The 12,940-nt window shown below is 63.8% G+C and overlaps 1 protein-coding gene across 3 annotated transcripts; it reads left to right on the top strand.

The window, feature by feature from the left end:
• The first annotated feature begins 1,082 nt into the window (after positions 1 to 1,082).
• DVL1 (dishevelled segment polarity protein 1) lies at positions 1,083 to 12,887 on the top strand. 3 transcript variants are annotated; one of them, XM_041771253.1, is made up of 16 exons: positions 1,084 to 1,600; positions 6,097 to 6,166; positions 6,289 to 6,410; positions 6,655 to 6,758; positions 6,996 to 7,134; positions 7,826 to 7,919; positions 7,999 to 8,068; positions 8,161 to 8,300; positions 8,377 to 8,453; positions 8,532 to 8,599; positions 8,753 to 8,905; positions 9,566 to 9,697; positions 9,781 to 9,948; positions 10,026 to 10,232; positions 10,993 to 11,032; positions 11,560 to 11,657. In XM_041771253.1, the coding sequence occupies exons 1-15, from the start codon at positions 1,431 to 1,433 to the stop codon at positions 11,001 to 11,003; spliced, it is 1,725 nt and encodes a 574-aa protein (XP_041627187.1). In that variant the 5' UTR covers positions 1,084 to 1,430; the 3' UTR covers positions 11,004 to 11,032; positions 11,560 to 11,657. The 3 variants fall into 3 exon arrangements, with proteins under 3 accessions (XP_041627185.1, XP_041627187.1, XP_041627186.1); XM_041771251.1 differs by lacking the exon at positions 10,993 to 11,032 and having other exon boundaries at positions 1,083 to 1,600; positions 11,560 to 12,887; XM_041771252.1 differs by lacking the exon at positions 10,993 to 11,032 and having other exon boundaries at positions 8,753 to 8,830; positions 11,560 to 12,887.
• Positions 12,888 to 12,940: the final 53 nt, after the last annotated feature.

The raw sequence follows: 12,940 nt of genomic DNA, 5'->3' as shown, positions 1-12,940 counted from the left end.
CAGGGACTTTCAAAGTCTGTATCCTCCAGTCAGTGGTGGACTGATGGGCTTTTTTCTCTGCTGATCCACCACCAAAGGATGGTCAGACTAGGCAGCTGGGAGAGCCCCAGGCTCCAGCCAGCCTCAAGGGGAGTGCTGGGGACAGGTTGCAAGGGGCATCATGCATCCCCCCAGCATCATCACTCTTGGGTCCTATCCTATGGACTCTCATGTTCCTCAGGCTCATCAGTGTGGGACTCCCTCTAGTGGCCTCAAGTCTTCTTCCTGGGGTGAGGAAGACCTACGTCCAGTGGTAGCAGCTGTGGTTGGACCCTCCACAGCTCCAGGGGCGCTGCTCTGGGTTTCCCCTGGTCCACAGAGGACCCCGGGCTGGGGTGGGGGGATCTCTTCACCTGCTGCCAGGTGCACCTTGTCTGGGCACTTCTGTGCACCGTGCGTGTGCACCGTTGCCAGGGTGACCTCCGCTGTGCCTTCAGCCGCCCATACACATGTCCACGCGAGCACCCGCGAGCCGCCGCGACCACCTGGCCCGTGTTCCTCGGAGCCTCCGTGGGACCCGCAGTGGGCGCCAGGGCGCAGAGACCGAGGTGTCTCCAGCCCCCCCGCCAGGCCCTAAGTACCCTAACCTCCCGAGCTGCCCCCTGCTGCCCGCCGATGCGACCAGGGCGTCCCCCGACTTTCCGCGCCCCTCGCAAAGGGGCGGAGGTCTGGGTTCTGCGGTCAACCCTGCGGGTCCCCGCGGGAAACCTGGCGTTGTCTGGGCCCCCCCCCGAGGGACGAGCCCCTGTCCGGCCGGCCGAGACCCTAGGCCCAGCGGGGGCTGCGGCCCGAGCACACAGTGGGCGCCCTGTCGCCAGCCGTGCCGTGGACCCCGGGCCCGAGAGGAGGGTCGCGATCGCGACAGGGTACAGCGGAAAGGGCTGTGCGCGGGCACGGACTCCGCGGTCCCCCCGCCCCCACGCGCGCCCCGCCCTCCGGCCCTTCCGCGCCTGCGCCGCTCCGCCCCGCGCCGCGCCGCGGGCCGCCCGGTGACGTCAGGCCCCGCCCGCTCTCGGGCGCCCCCCGGCGGGCGCGCTGAGCCTGGGGCCGGCGGTCCCTTTAACTGCGCGGCCCGAGGGGGCGGCGGCGGCGGGGCACGGGGACGCGGCCGGGCCTCACGCCCTCCCTGCCTGCGTCTCCAGGCCGGGGCGGATGGGCGGCCGCGGGCCGCGGGGCAGTAGCCGGGGCGCGAGCAGAGCCAGGGCCGGCGGGGCGGGCGGGGCCGGGGCCGGGGCGGCCGGGCGGGGCGCCGGGGGCCTGGGAGCGGCCGGGCCGGGAGCGGCGGCGGCTGGCGGCGGGCGGGCGGGCGGGGCGCAGGCCGGCAGCGGGGAAGCGCCGGCGTCCGAGCCCCGGGCCGGGCCGGGAGGTGGGCCCCGCGCCGCTGCCGCGCCATGGCGGAGACCAAGATCATCTATCACATGGATGAGGAGGAGACGCCGTACCTGGTCAAGCTGCCCGTGGCGCCGGAGCGCGTCACGCTGGCCGACTTCAAGAATGTGCTCAGCAACCGGCCGGTGCACGCTTACAAATTCTTCTTCAAGTCCATGGACCAGGACTTCGGGTCAGTGGGCCGCGGGGGGCCTGTGCGCGAGCGCGGATGTCCGCACCTGTCCGTGCCCGGCCTCGGTCTCCCGGGGTGCCGTGCGCCCCACCTGGCTGTGTCCTGAGCTGTTGCCTGAGCTGGGGACGCGCGCGGGTCAGGGCGCGGGGCCCTGGCTGCCCGCCCGGGAGCCCGGGACAGTGGGGAGGCACGGCCCTCGTCTCTGCGCCCACTCTGGGCCTGGGCCTGTGTGGCTCAGTGGCCCAGGGTGAGCTGAGGTCCCACCTTGGCACCTGTCAGACTCAGGGTGCCACTGCCTCCTCCTGTGGAGGGCTTGTGATTCCTGGGGCGGGGTCGGAAGGGTGTAAGGGGAGGGTCCTAGCACTGCCCCCTGGTCCACTGTAGTTAGCCTGGGGGGAATGAGGTGATCTACCACCAGCACAGAAGTTTCCAGAGGCTCAAGACAGCCTGTCTCTGAATCCCTCCTCCAGGGTCCTGAGGGTTACGGCAGAGATCAAGGATCACTGGGGACCACAGGTCGTCCCTCCCCCGCCCCCACCTAAGGGGTGCTGTCCAGTACTTGGGTTCCGGGGAGCAGCCTGGGCCATCTGCTGACTCTGGGCAGCCTCTGGGTCAGTGTCCCCACGTCCAGCCTCAGTGGTGGCTGTCGTGGCTGAGGGGACTTCCCACTTACACTGGGCTGGGACTCTGGGACTGTGAGGAGGAGGCTGGCTGTCTGAGGCCTGACCAAGCACTGCCAGGGGTAACTTGAATCCCCAGCTCAGCAGTGCTGGGGGCGGGGTACTCAGAGGCCTCGTGTGGGCTGAGCAGGTGTGCCTGGCCGCCCTCAGGCAGCCTGTGTCCTTGTGTGTGACTGTGTCTCGGGACTTTGACATTGAGGCCATTTCCTGGATTCTCTGGTTTGCATGGACCCTAGGCAGCCCCAGGTCAGGTCAAGCTGGGGCCATTCTACAGCTCTCAGGGAACTGAGGGAAGTTGGGACAATTAGACTCTTGCTCACCACCATCGCTGCAGAGAGGCAGAGAGGAAGAGCATGTTCTTGGCAACCCTGGATGGGCTGGGGCAGTGGCCCCACCATGAGAGGGGGCTCAGATCGGGGGCTGTGAGGAACACCCTGATGTGCCTGGGCCCCCTGCCCCTACTGTCCTGCTGTGGGCTGGACCTTGAGTTACCCAAGCCTCTGTGCCTGGCTATAGTTGGCCATCTAGCAAGGAAAGAGGGGAGTCTGAGGTATGGCCACGGTCACCTGCTCTGGGTTGGGTCCCACTCCTGTTTTTGGCCAAGTTGGGGGGGAGGTTCTGTGCCTACCTCCCACTTTCTCCATGCAGGTCACAGCAAAGCTGGGCCTATGATAGGCTGGCCCAGGGCTGTCCCACACTCTGGCTTTGGAAGGCAGTGGTGCAGGGAGGAGTCTGACCCCAGTGTTTAGACTGTGAGGCAGAGGTTGGAGTCCCCCTGCTACTAGGGCTGCCTTGCTGATTCCAGGCATGGCTAGACTTGGCACTTAGCTGATCTGCCTGGCAGTGGCCCTGGTCTCTCTATCTCTGGGCCAAGAGTTCTGGTCTCTGAAGCCACCTGCCTGTGGGCGGTGTGAAGGCTGCAGGGCAGGCGGTGGGGGCTGGGCTTGACCTAGCCTGCCTGGGTGAGTGCCCACTCTGCCTGCTGCAGCTGGTCTATCTGGTGTCAGTGCCCCCAGTGGTGTTGGGAGAGTCCAGACAGGCACCTTTGGAGCTTCTGGCAAGGTGTAGAGGACTGGGACTCCCTTGCCCTGGAGCCTGCAGAGCTTGAGCCTGGGGGAGCTCTAGGGTCAGGAGGTGGGGGTCATGGGGAATGGACAGGCGAAGGCACGGTAAGAGCTGAGGATCCCTGCCTTGTGGGGGCATGAGGGGGTGCTCTTTGAGGTCCCCATGTCATGTACAAGCTCTTTGAGGTCCCCTATGTCATGTACAAGCCATCTTCCTGCTCTGTGGTGGGAAGGTCTAGTGGGGGGACCCTGTGCTTCTGGGACCCATGGGCAAGGGTTGGCTGTGGCCTGCTGTGGCCTCTGGGAGCCCTGGGGGTCCTCCTGTGGCTGTGCTTGGCTCCAAGAGCCCTGCTCTGAGCAGATTCCTTGCCAGGGCGAGTCTGCGGGGGCGGCGGGTGGGGCCCAACAGCCACAAGTTTGAGGCTAACCAGGATCTTGCCAGGAATTCTGAGGTTGGGGGCTTGATACCAGTGGGGGTGCCCCTGGGTGGCCACCCCTAAAGGCTGGTGGAGACTGCTTCTGAGGCCTGCTTTTCCACCTGGTGAGGCCTGGCCCAGGAGGGAGCCCCTAAATTGTTTGGAGGCGTTCCCCCAGGCTCCACTGAGGCCTCCCCTGCCCGACTCTGTCTGGAGCTCCTGGAGGTTATGCTGGCCAGTGGTGGGTGGCATCATGCATCCTGAGGAAAGCACCTGCACCCTTGCTCTGGCACGCCCCCCCCCTGCCCCGCTCTCTTGGCTGACCTGTGGGGGGGGGGCTGTGGTGCCTCCCCACCCCCATGCTTCAGGCCTCAGGTGGAAGGCAGGATGTTCTGTAGTGCTGGGTTGGGGGACTTGGGTTTCTCAGGTTGGGGGGCCAGAGGCAGGGACTCTGGGCCTCAAGGGCTCATTTGTGCAGGGGTAGGGGGCACAGAGGGTCGGGCAGCCCTGGGTGCTGGGTCATCTGGAGGCCCTGGTCAGGTGGGCAGTTGGCCCCTGAAAAAGCCAGGCAGGCCCAGTGGTGTGGGGGCTGGGGAGCTCATCTGCCTGCCTGGGGGTGAGTCAGGAAGGGCGGGGGCTTGGGAATGGCAGGGGAGGCTGGGCCTCCTGGGCTGTGAGACAGGAGTTAGGTCCCTCCCGAGTTTCTCTGTTGCTGCTTTCACTCAGGGACCTTTCTCTCAGCCTGCTGGGACCCATGGGACCTGGGGCGGGGGGGCGGTGGCGGCTGGCTTCAGGGCTCTATGTTGGCTGTGGCTGGCAGAGCTTTTGGTGGCCCTAGGCCACCTCAGGTCTTCCTGTGGTGACAGCTTCTTATGTGACTTCAGCTGAGTCCCGGCCGGGGGCCTAGCATCCCCTGGAAGCTCAGTTCTGTAGGGCTGTGGTGCATGCATAAGTTGGGGTGGCAGATGTGAGGTCTCTTCCTGTGGGGTGTCCACCTCATTGTTACATGTGGCTGGCATGGGAGCGGAGGGGTCTGAGGGGCTGCTGTGGGACTCTGGCAGGCTGCCCCCTCCTGCCCTGGCTGGCCTGGTCTATTCTGTCTTCTGAGGCCTGGGTGGTGGGTGATGGACCTGGGCCTTGCTCCCTTGGGGAGTGTGGGGTGCCAGCTCTGTGGAGGCCTCCTGCCCCTGTTGCTGCCCAGGACTAGCAGAGTCAAGGCATCCAGGCTCAACGGGTCACAAGGCTGCTTCCTGCCTGTTCTCCTGGCTCCTGTGTTTCCACTGGGCCCCAGTCCCGCGTATGGAAATCCTGCTGTGTTGGGCAGGGCTGGGCTCCAGGGGGTAGGGCATCGGGGTGCTCCTGCTGTGGGCCTGGCCCTGCCTGCCCTGATCCCTGAGCCTCAAGAAGGCCACGGTGTGGGGTGCATCTGGGCCATAACTAGGCAGCCTGCCCTTCCCAGCTGCCCCCAGTGTACCCTGCTGGCTGCTGCCTTTCTGGGCCCTTTGAATCTGACACCTGACCCATCCCCCACCTGTGTCTGACCGTGGCATCAGTGGCTTCCTTCCTGGTTAGCTAGCATTGCTTTGGCTCTCTGTGTTCTGCCTGGGAACCCTCCCTACCCCCGAACCCACCTGACTGGGGGCAGCATCAAGACATAGGCCAGGGGCTGGCTGCTGGGCAGTGTGGCTGCTGGAGCTTGCTGGCCTCTGGGGCTGAGAATTCTCACATCACCCAGTAGCCCGGTGCCTGGCTGTCCTTTCAGGCCTTGAGTTGGGCTGTTACAGAGGGTGGGGTCTGCTTCTATCTTCGCAGCCAGGTGGACGGGCCAGGAGGGCAGAGGCCTCCCCTCAGGGTGCACGTTCGGGTCTGTGTGCCTGTGTTCATGCGGTCTGATCATCCTCACATCTGTATCAAGGCCTGCTGTGAACCAGGCCCTGTTCTGGGTTGGGGCCAGATTTGGGGGGTGGGAGGTGGAGGGGGTGCTCCAGTCAGAGCCCCGTTTTCATGGATCTATACTCCATGGGGCACACAGACACAAAGCAAGGTAGATACTGGCACAGGGTATTCCAGGAGATGACCTTCTGCTGCTGGAGAGTCGGGAGTTTGGACTTCCCTCTGGCCTGGGCCCTGGGAGGGGTCCCCAGAAGGATGACAAGGGTGCCCAGGAAGGGAATGCATCAGGCTGGGGCATCCACACGGAGTGATATCTGAGCATGTGGCTGGACACCCTGGTCTGGTGTGGACCCTGGACAAGAGCGTGGGGAGGTTCTCCCTCCAGAGCCTGCTGTGGGGAGCAGCCTTGGTACCAGGGGTCTCATGGCAGTGTCCTCCCACAGGGTGGTGAAGGAGGAGATCTCTGATGACAATGCCAAGCTGCCCTGCTTCAATGGCCGTGTGGTCTCCTGGGTGAGTCCATGGGTGTTGGCAGAGGATGCTTGGCTAGGGTGGGGGCTGGAGTGGGCTGAACCTGTGGGGCTGGGGAGCCTGCAGGCTGACAGGTGTCCCCGAGCCACTGCTTTCCTCCACAGCTGGTTCTAGCCGAGGGCGCACACTCAGATGCAGGATCTCAGAGCACTGATGGTCACACAGACTTGCCCCCACCTCTTGAGAGAACGGGCGGCATCGGGGACTCCCGGCCCCCCTCTTTCCAGTAAGGACTGTGGGTTGGGGGCTGAGCCTGGTGGTTCTGAGGGGCCTGCTGCCTACCAGGCCTGTTGAGGGGGGGGCAGCTGACCAGGGACCCATGGTCAGTAGAAACTGGTCAGTGGAGGAGGGGCAGGCAGAGAGGCACCCTCTGGGCAGGTGAGTGGGTGGGAGATGAGGCAAGGAGCCGGGAGAGTGTCCACAGTGTGGTGGCCTAGCCCGCCCCAGTCCACCCCCTCTTGTGGGCACAGCCCCAATGTTGCCAGCAGCCGTGATGGGATGGACAACGAGACCGGCACCGAGTCAATGGTCAGCCACCGGCGGGAGCGAGCCCGACGTCGGAACCGTGAAGAGGGTAACAAGGCTGCACCCCAGACATGCCTGGGCCCCTATGGTGACCCCATGACTGACTGTCCACAGTTACTGCCCCCTAGCTGATGGGGTCCCAGAGTAGAGGCCCTATATCTATCTGCTCAGGACCCCAGTGACCCTCTCAGCAGCCCACAGTCACCTGGCTGGCTCCCAGGGCAGTTGGTACTTGAGGCCACACAGGGGACCCCCATAGCCAGCTCCCCTTATTCTGTCCCCTCAGCTGCCCGAACCAACGGACACCCAAGGGGGGACCGGCGGCGAGATCTGGGGCTGCCCCCTGACAGTGCGTCCACCGTGCTAAGCAGTGAACTTGAGTCCAGTAGCTTCATTGACTCGGACGAGGATGACAACACAAGCCGGTGAGTGTGTGTGTGCACGCAGATGTGTATGCACACAAATGTGTGTGCACAGGTGTGTTATGGGGTATGTATGCATGTGCGTGGTGTCTGGGGGCAAGTCTGTGCAAGTGTGCAACAGGTATGCACAAGCAGGCACACAGGTAGGTGTGTGACCAGTGTGCACACATAAAGGTATCTGTGCATGCACACAGACTAGTGTGGGCACATGTGCATGGGTGTATGTGTGAACAGGTGTGTATGCACAGGCACGTCGTGTGGGTGTGTAGGCATGTACAGGTATGTGTGTACATGTGTGGGGGTGCAGGTGTGTATAGGTGTATGTGACCATGGATGTATGTGATTCCCAGGGCATGTATATATGAGTGGGCATGTGCATGAGCAGGTGTGTTGTAGGTGTATGTACACGCACATGCTGGCTGGTTCAATGTCTGTGTCTATCTTCCCTGAGTAGCTCTCCATGTAGGTATGGGGTTTGTATGTGTCATGTGTGTAGAGAGTGTGTACAACCAGGAGCTGAGCCTTCTGATCAGCCCTGTGTTTTCCGCAATCCACCTGGCTAGTGCAGAGCTGGCCTGTCGCCCATTGTGTGCATCCCCTGTCTTGTGTGTGTGGTGGGGGGGCCCTGTTCTGTCCACCCCGCTGCAGCCCTACAGCCTCTGGCCTGGTCCCTGACCTTCATGCCCCCTCCCAGACTGAGCAGCTCCACGGAGCAGAGCACTTCCTCCCGGCTCATCCGGAAGCACAAACGCCGGCGGCGGAAGCAGCGCCTGCGGCAAGCGGACCGTGTAGGTGGCTGCTGGGTGCTGGGTGGGGTCCGCTCTCCTGAAGCCCCTGTCCAATCCCCTCACTGATCTCTGTCCACAGGCCTCTTCCTTCAGCAGCATCACGGACTCCACCATGTCCCTGAACATAATCACCGTCACTCTTAACATGGGTGAGGCCTCAGGAGGGTCCCCCGCGGGCTGCGGACTCCCTGGGCGAGGTGGCCCCACTCAGCAGGTGCTGGCTCGCCCCTTGCCCCTGCAGAGAGGCACCACTTCCTGGGCATCAGCATTGTGGGTCAGAGCAACGAGCGGGGTGATGGTGGCATCTACATCGGCTCCATCATGAAGGGCGGTGCTGTGGCAGCCGATGGGCGCATCGAGCCAGGCGACATGTTGCTGCAGGTGCAGGGCCGCAGGGAGGTGCTGGGGGGCTGGAGGCGGCCCCCAACTCCACCTCACTGAACCCCTCCCCCCCCAGGTGAACGACATCAACTTCGAGAACATGAGCAATGACGACGCGGTGCGGGTGCTGCGGGAGATTGTGTCACAGACGGGGTGAGGCACAGGGCAGGTGGGAGACATGTTGGGGGGCCCATGCAGGGCCTTGCCTGTGTGACCTGCTACACCCCACAGGCCTATCAGCCTCACAGTGGCCAAATGCTGGGACCCGACCCCCCGGAGCTACTTCACCATCCCGAGGGGTGAGTGACCCCTCACGGCTGTAGGGGAGGGGGGGTGAGGGCGCTGGCCCGGCCTGAAGGTCTTTTCCTCTGTGACCCCTGTGCTCCGTCGTGTGTGCTCCCATCTGCTCGTCTGTTTGTCCATCCATCCATTACCACACGGTGGCCACTCAGCTGACCCGGTGCGGCCCATCGACCCTGCTGCGTGGCTGTCCCACACGGCGGCACTGACGGGAGCCCTGCCCCGCTACGGTACGAGCCCCTGCTCCAGCGCTGTCACGCGCACCAGCTCCTCCTCACTAACCAGCTCTGTGCCCGGCGCTCCACGTAAGTGGCGGCTCAGGAGAGCAGGGAACTGAGGCGTGCGGGTGAGGGACCCGGCCGATGTGCCCACCTGGCAGTCACACCCGAGGGCCGTCCTGCCGTGCCGCCAGGGCACACACGTGGATGGACGCTGCTGACGCGGGTGTGTCTGACCCAGCACCGACCCACATGTGTGCCCGCACGCCCGCCCTCCTTGCCATTAGCTGTCTGGGTGGTGGGATTGGAAGATGCCCAGAGGGGTCAGGCCACCCCTGTGGTCCCTCCCTCCCAGAGAGCAGAGGCAGTGCATGCATGTGACCCCCCACCCGGCTTTCCTGCAGCTAACATGACTAACGATCCTGAGCTGGCGGAGGGGCAGAGGGAGGGGCTCTGGTCTGTGCAGTGGGGGTGGCTGCTGGGCTTGGGCCCAGGATCTTGATGAAGCATCTGTTGGGGGAGGGAACAAAGATCCAGTCTCCCTGCCCTTCCCCTGCGAGGGTCCTTCCTGTGGTGGGATCAGGCCCCACAGTCACTGGATAGCCTCAAGGTCTAGGCTCTGTGACCACAGACCCTACACAGAGTCTAGGCTCTAAGGTGGGCTGTAGCCAAGGGACCTGCGGCCTGTCCCAAGCCCTCTCCCTGCCTGGGGCTGCTCAGGGCTGAGTAGGGGGCCATGCCTTGCAGAACTGGAGGAGGCGCCTCTGACGGTAAAGAGCGACATGGGTGCTGTGGTGCGCGTCATGCAACTGCCGGACTCGGGCCTGGAGATCCGTGATCGCATGTGGCTCAAGATCACCATTGCCAATGCCGTCATTGGTGAGGAGTCCCTGCCGGGCTGGCTCTGGGCGGGCAGGGTCCAGCCCCCCAGGCTCTGCGCCCTGACGTGTGCTGCGGGCCAGGGGCGGACGTGGTGGACTGGCTGTACACACATGTGGAGGGCTTCAAGGAAAGGCGTGAGGCCCGCAAGTACGCCAGCAGCATGCTGAAGCGTGGCTTCCTGCGGCACACAGTGAACAAGATCACCTTCTCGGAGCAGTGCTACTACGTCTTTGGGGACCTGTGCAGCAGTGAGTGGGGGGCTGCAGGGTGGGGCTCCCCAGAGGGCCTGCCCACCCTGCCCTCACCCACCTTCCCCTCCTGCCAGATCTCGCAGCCCTGAACCTGAACAGCGGCTCCAGTGGGGCTTCGGATCAGGACACTCTGGCCCCACTGCCCCATCCGGCCGCTCCCTGGCCCCTGGGTCAGGGCTACCCCTACCAGTACCCGGGCCCCCCGCCCTGCTTCCCACCCGCCTACCAGGACCCCGGCTTCAGCTACGGCAGCGGCAGTGCTGGGAGTCAGCAGAGTGAAGGTGAGAGCCTGCTCGGTGCCCAGCTCCCCGCTGTCCCTGCCGCCTGGCTCTGCCCTGTGTGCCCACCCTCTCTGCCCTGTGCACTCCTGCCTGCTCTGTGTTGAGGCCCTGGTTGAGCTCCTTCTGGAAGGGGTGAGTGGTTGAGGGGGATGGGGAGAACCCTGCAGACTTTGGTAGTCATGTGCGTGCATCTCTGTGTGTGCATGTATGTGCTTGTGTGTGTGTGTGCACAGTTGTATGTGTGCCTGTGTTTGTGTATGTATGCATCTCTGTGGTTGTGTGGTGTGCATGTCTGTGTGTGTGTGTGTCTCTGTATGTGTGCATGTGTGCGCATGTGTAAGTGGGGGGCTTCCAGATGCAGCAGAAGCTAACGGCCAGGAGATGGCTTGGGGAGGGACGGAGAGAAGTCCCAGGACACAGTAGAGGACAGATACGTATCCTCAGCACCTGCAGCTCGGCCAGGAGCCGGAGGTGGACGGTCCCCAAATAACTGTGAATCCCCAGGAGCCAATGAGGGATGTTGAGAGGTGTCCCTGAGAGCAGGGGAGAGGTCAGGCAGCCAGCTCAGCAGACCCCAACAGGAGTGGGAGGGAGAGGAGAGCAGGTCAGAGGGCAGTGATGCCAAAGGGGAAGCTGCCGTTGGGTGCCTGTGGGCCTCAGACAGGCACAGCCGGTGGTGGCATGCTCCGTAGGCGGGAATGGGCATCCGGGCCGGGCCTGCTGTGTAACTCGTGCTATCCCTTGCTTTGTGCTGAGCAAGCCTTAGACTGAAGGACTAGCGGAGTGGACCCTCCGGGCCGGTAAGCCAGGGTCGTGCCCGGCGTCTCTCTCGGCATGTTCCCGGCCAGCTGACCTTCTCAGGCTCCCCACTCTTCCTGGGAGCCCAGGATGGGGGCTGAGCTGAGTAGCTGGCCAGGGCCTTGGGGCTGGACAGAAGGTGGGTCTTGGGGCGGGGTCGGGTGCCCAGGATGGCCGATGGGAACACCGGGCACACAGAGCCTCACTCGGGTCTCAGGTTCTCAGCTGCAAGATCAGGCATTGGGTGAGACAGGGGACACTGAGCTGGCCCCAGAGTGTCCCTGCCTGCCTGCCACAACTCACCCTGCCTCTCCCCACCCGTCCCACCCCCCAGCCTGCTGCAGCTGCTCTTGCTTCTCTGAGTGGGGCCAGCCCTGCTCTCATGTCTGCATGGCTGCCCCCTTCCCACTCCCACCCTGCTTGAGACCACCAGGTTCTGGCCCGGTTGCCCTGGCAGCGGCTGGTCATCCTGGAAGTGGCCTGGCCTGATGCTGACCATCTCATTCCTCTCCCCCATTCTTGACTCCAGGAAGCAAAAGCAGCGGGTCTGCCCGGAGTGCTGGCGGGAGCAGCCGGCGGGCACTGGGCCGTGAGAAGGAGCGCCGGGCGGCTGGAGCCGGGGGCAGTGGCAGCGAGTCGGACCACACGGCACCTAGTGGGGTCGGTGGCAGCAGCTGGCGGGAGCGTCCGGCTAGTCAGCTCAGCCGGGGCAGCAGCCCACACAGCCAGGCCTCGGCTGCTGCCCCGGGGCTCCCTCCACTGTATCCCTTAACAAAGGCATACTCGGTGGTGGGGGGGCCACCTGGGGGGCCACCTGTCCGGGAGCTGGCGGCTGTTCCCCCAGAGCTGACAGGCAGCCGCCAGTCCTTCCAGAAAGCTATGGGAAACCCCTGTGAATTCTTTGTTGACATCATGTGACTGAGGAGAGAGTGCCTTCAGCTTGGCCCTGTGGAGGGGGAGCCGGTGGTCCTGCCCACTCCTGCAGGAGGGCACAGCCTCTGGAGCTTATGTGGGCTTGCCTTACTGGTGGCTGTCTTGGGTCAAGCCAGCCTGTGCTTTCATGCACACAAGAGGCCAGGTCATGGGGCCCAGGCCTGGCAGAGTGGGAGCAGGCTGGGCGAGGGGCTGAGGGCACCCCAGACCACCATGATCTGAATTTGGCAGTCCGTCCATTCCCATTTGGAGCAGCTTGTGTCCATGCAGACCCTGTGCCCTTGGGGTGTGCCTCAGGGACCCCCACTTGCCTACAGAGCTGTGTGCAGGGCCCCAGACTATGCTGGGAAGTGGCTGCTGGGCCTGGGCCCCCTCTTTGCCCATCACAGGCCCCACCACTCTTTCCTGGGCTGGGTTGGCCCTTGTCAAGGTGGAATCAGAACCCCCAGGCCCTTCTGTGGATGTCCAGGGTAGGGATCTAATTTATTTATTTATTGCCTGGCCTGTGTGCTCTAGGGGAGGTGGTGGCCAGGTCAGCTGCTCCTGCGCCCACCAGGCTTCAGACTGAATGCAGGGACACAGGTCCTGTCTGACAGTGGGAGGGGGGGGTGGTGAGGGGAGATGGGAGGGGGCCGTGTTTCAGCTGGCGGTGGTGGGGATGTGACCCTGAGGGGTAAGGGGGCACAGATGCACACAGCTGCTGTAGAGGCTGGGTCTGGGGAAGAGGGGTAGCCAGCCCACCCTTCCTTGCTGTCCTTGAGTGACTGCCCACCCACTCACGCCGCTTCCTTCCTGGCGTTTCTGGCCTGCACACATCTGCGCTGTAGATACTGTATCGAGTCGGAGTGTCCATCCAGATAGTTAATAGAGCTGCTTCTGTGTAAATGTTATTTTAAAGACTAAAAAGCATTTAATTTTATGGGACTAACGTGTGGCCTGTGTCCCTTCTCTTCTGCTGGGGTACCTTAGAAGGCTGG

The sequence above is a fragment of the Vulpes lagopus genome, chromosome 10 (assembly GCF_018345385.1).
Source record: "Vulpes lagopus strain Blue_001 chromosome 10, ASM1834538v1, whole genome shotgun sequence".
In the NCBI taxonomy this organism is placed as follows: domain Eukaryota; kingdom Metazoa; phylum Chordata; class Mammalia; order Carnivora; family Canidae; genus Vulpes; species Vulpes lagopus.
This window is presented reverse-complemented; position numbering and strand designations above follow the sequence as displayed.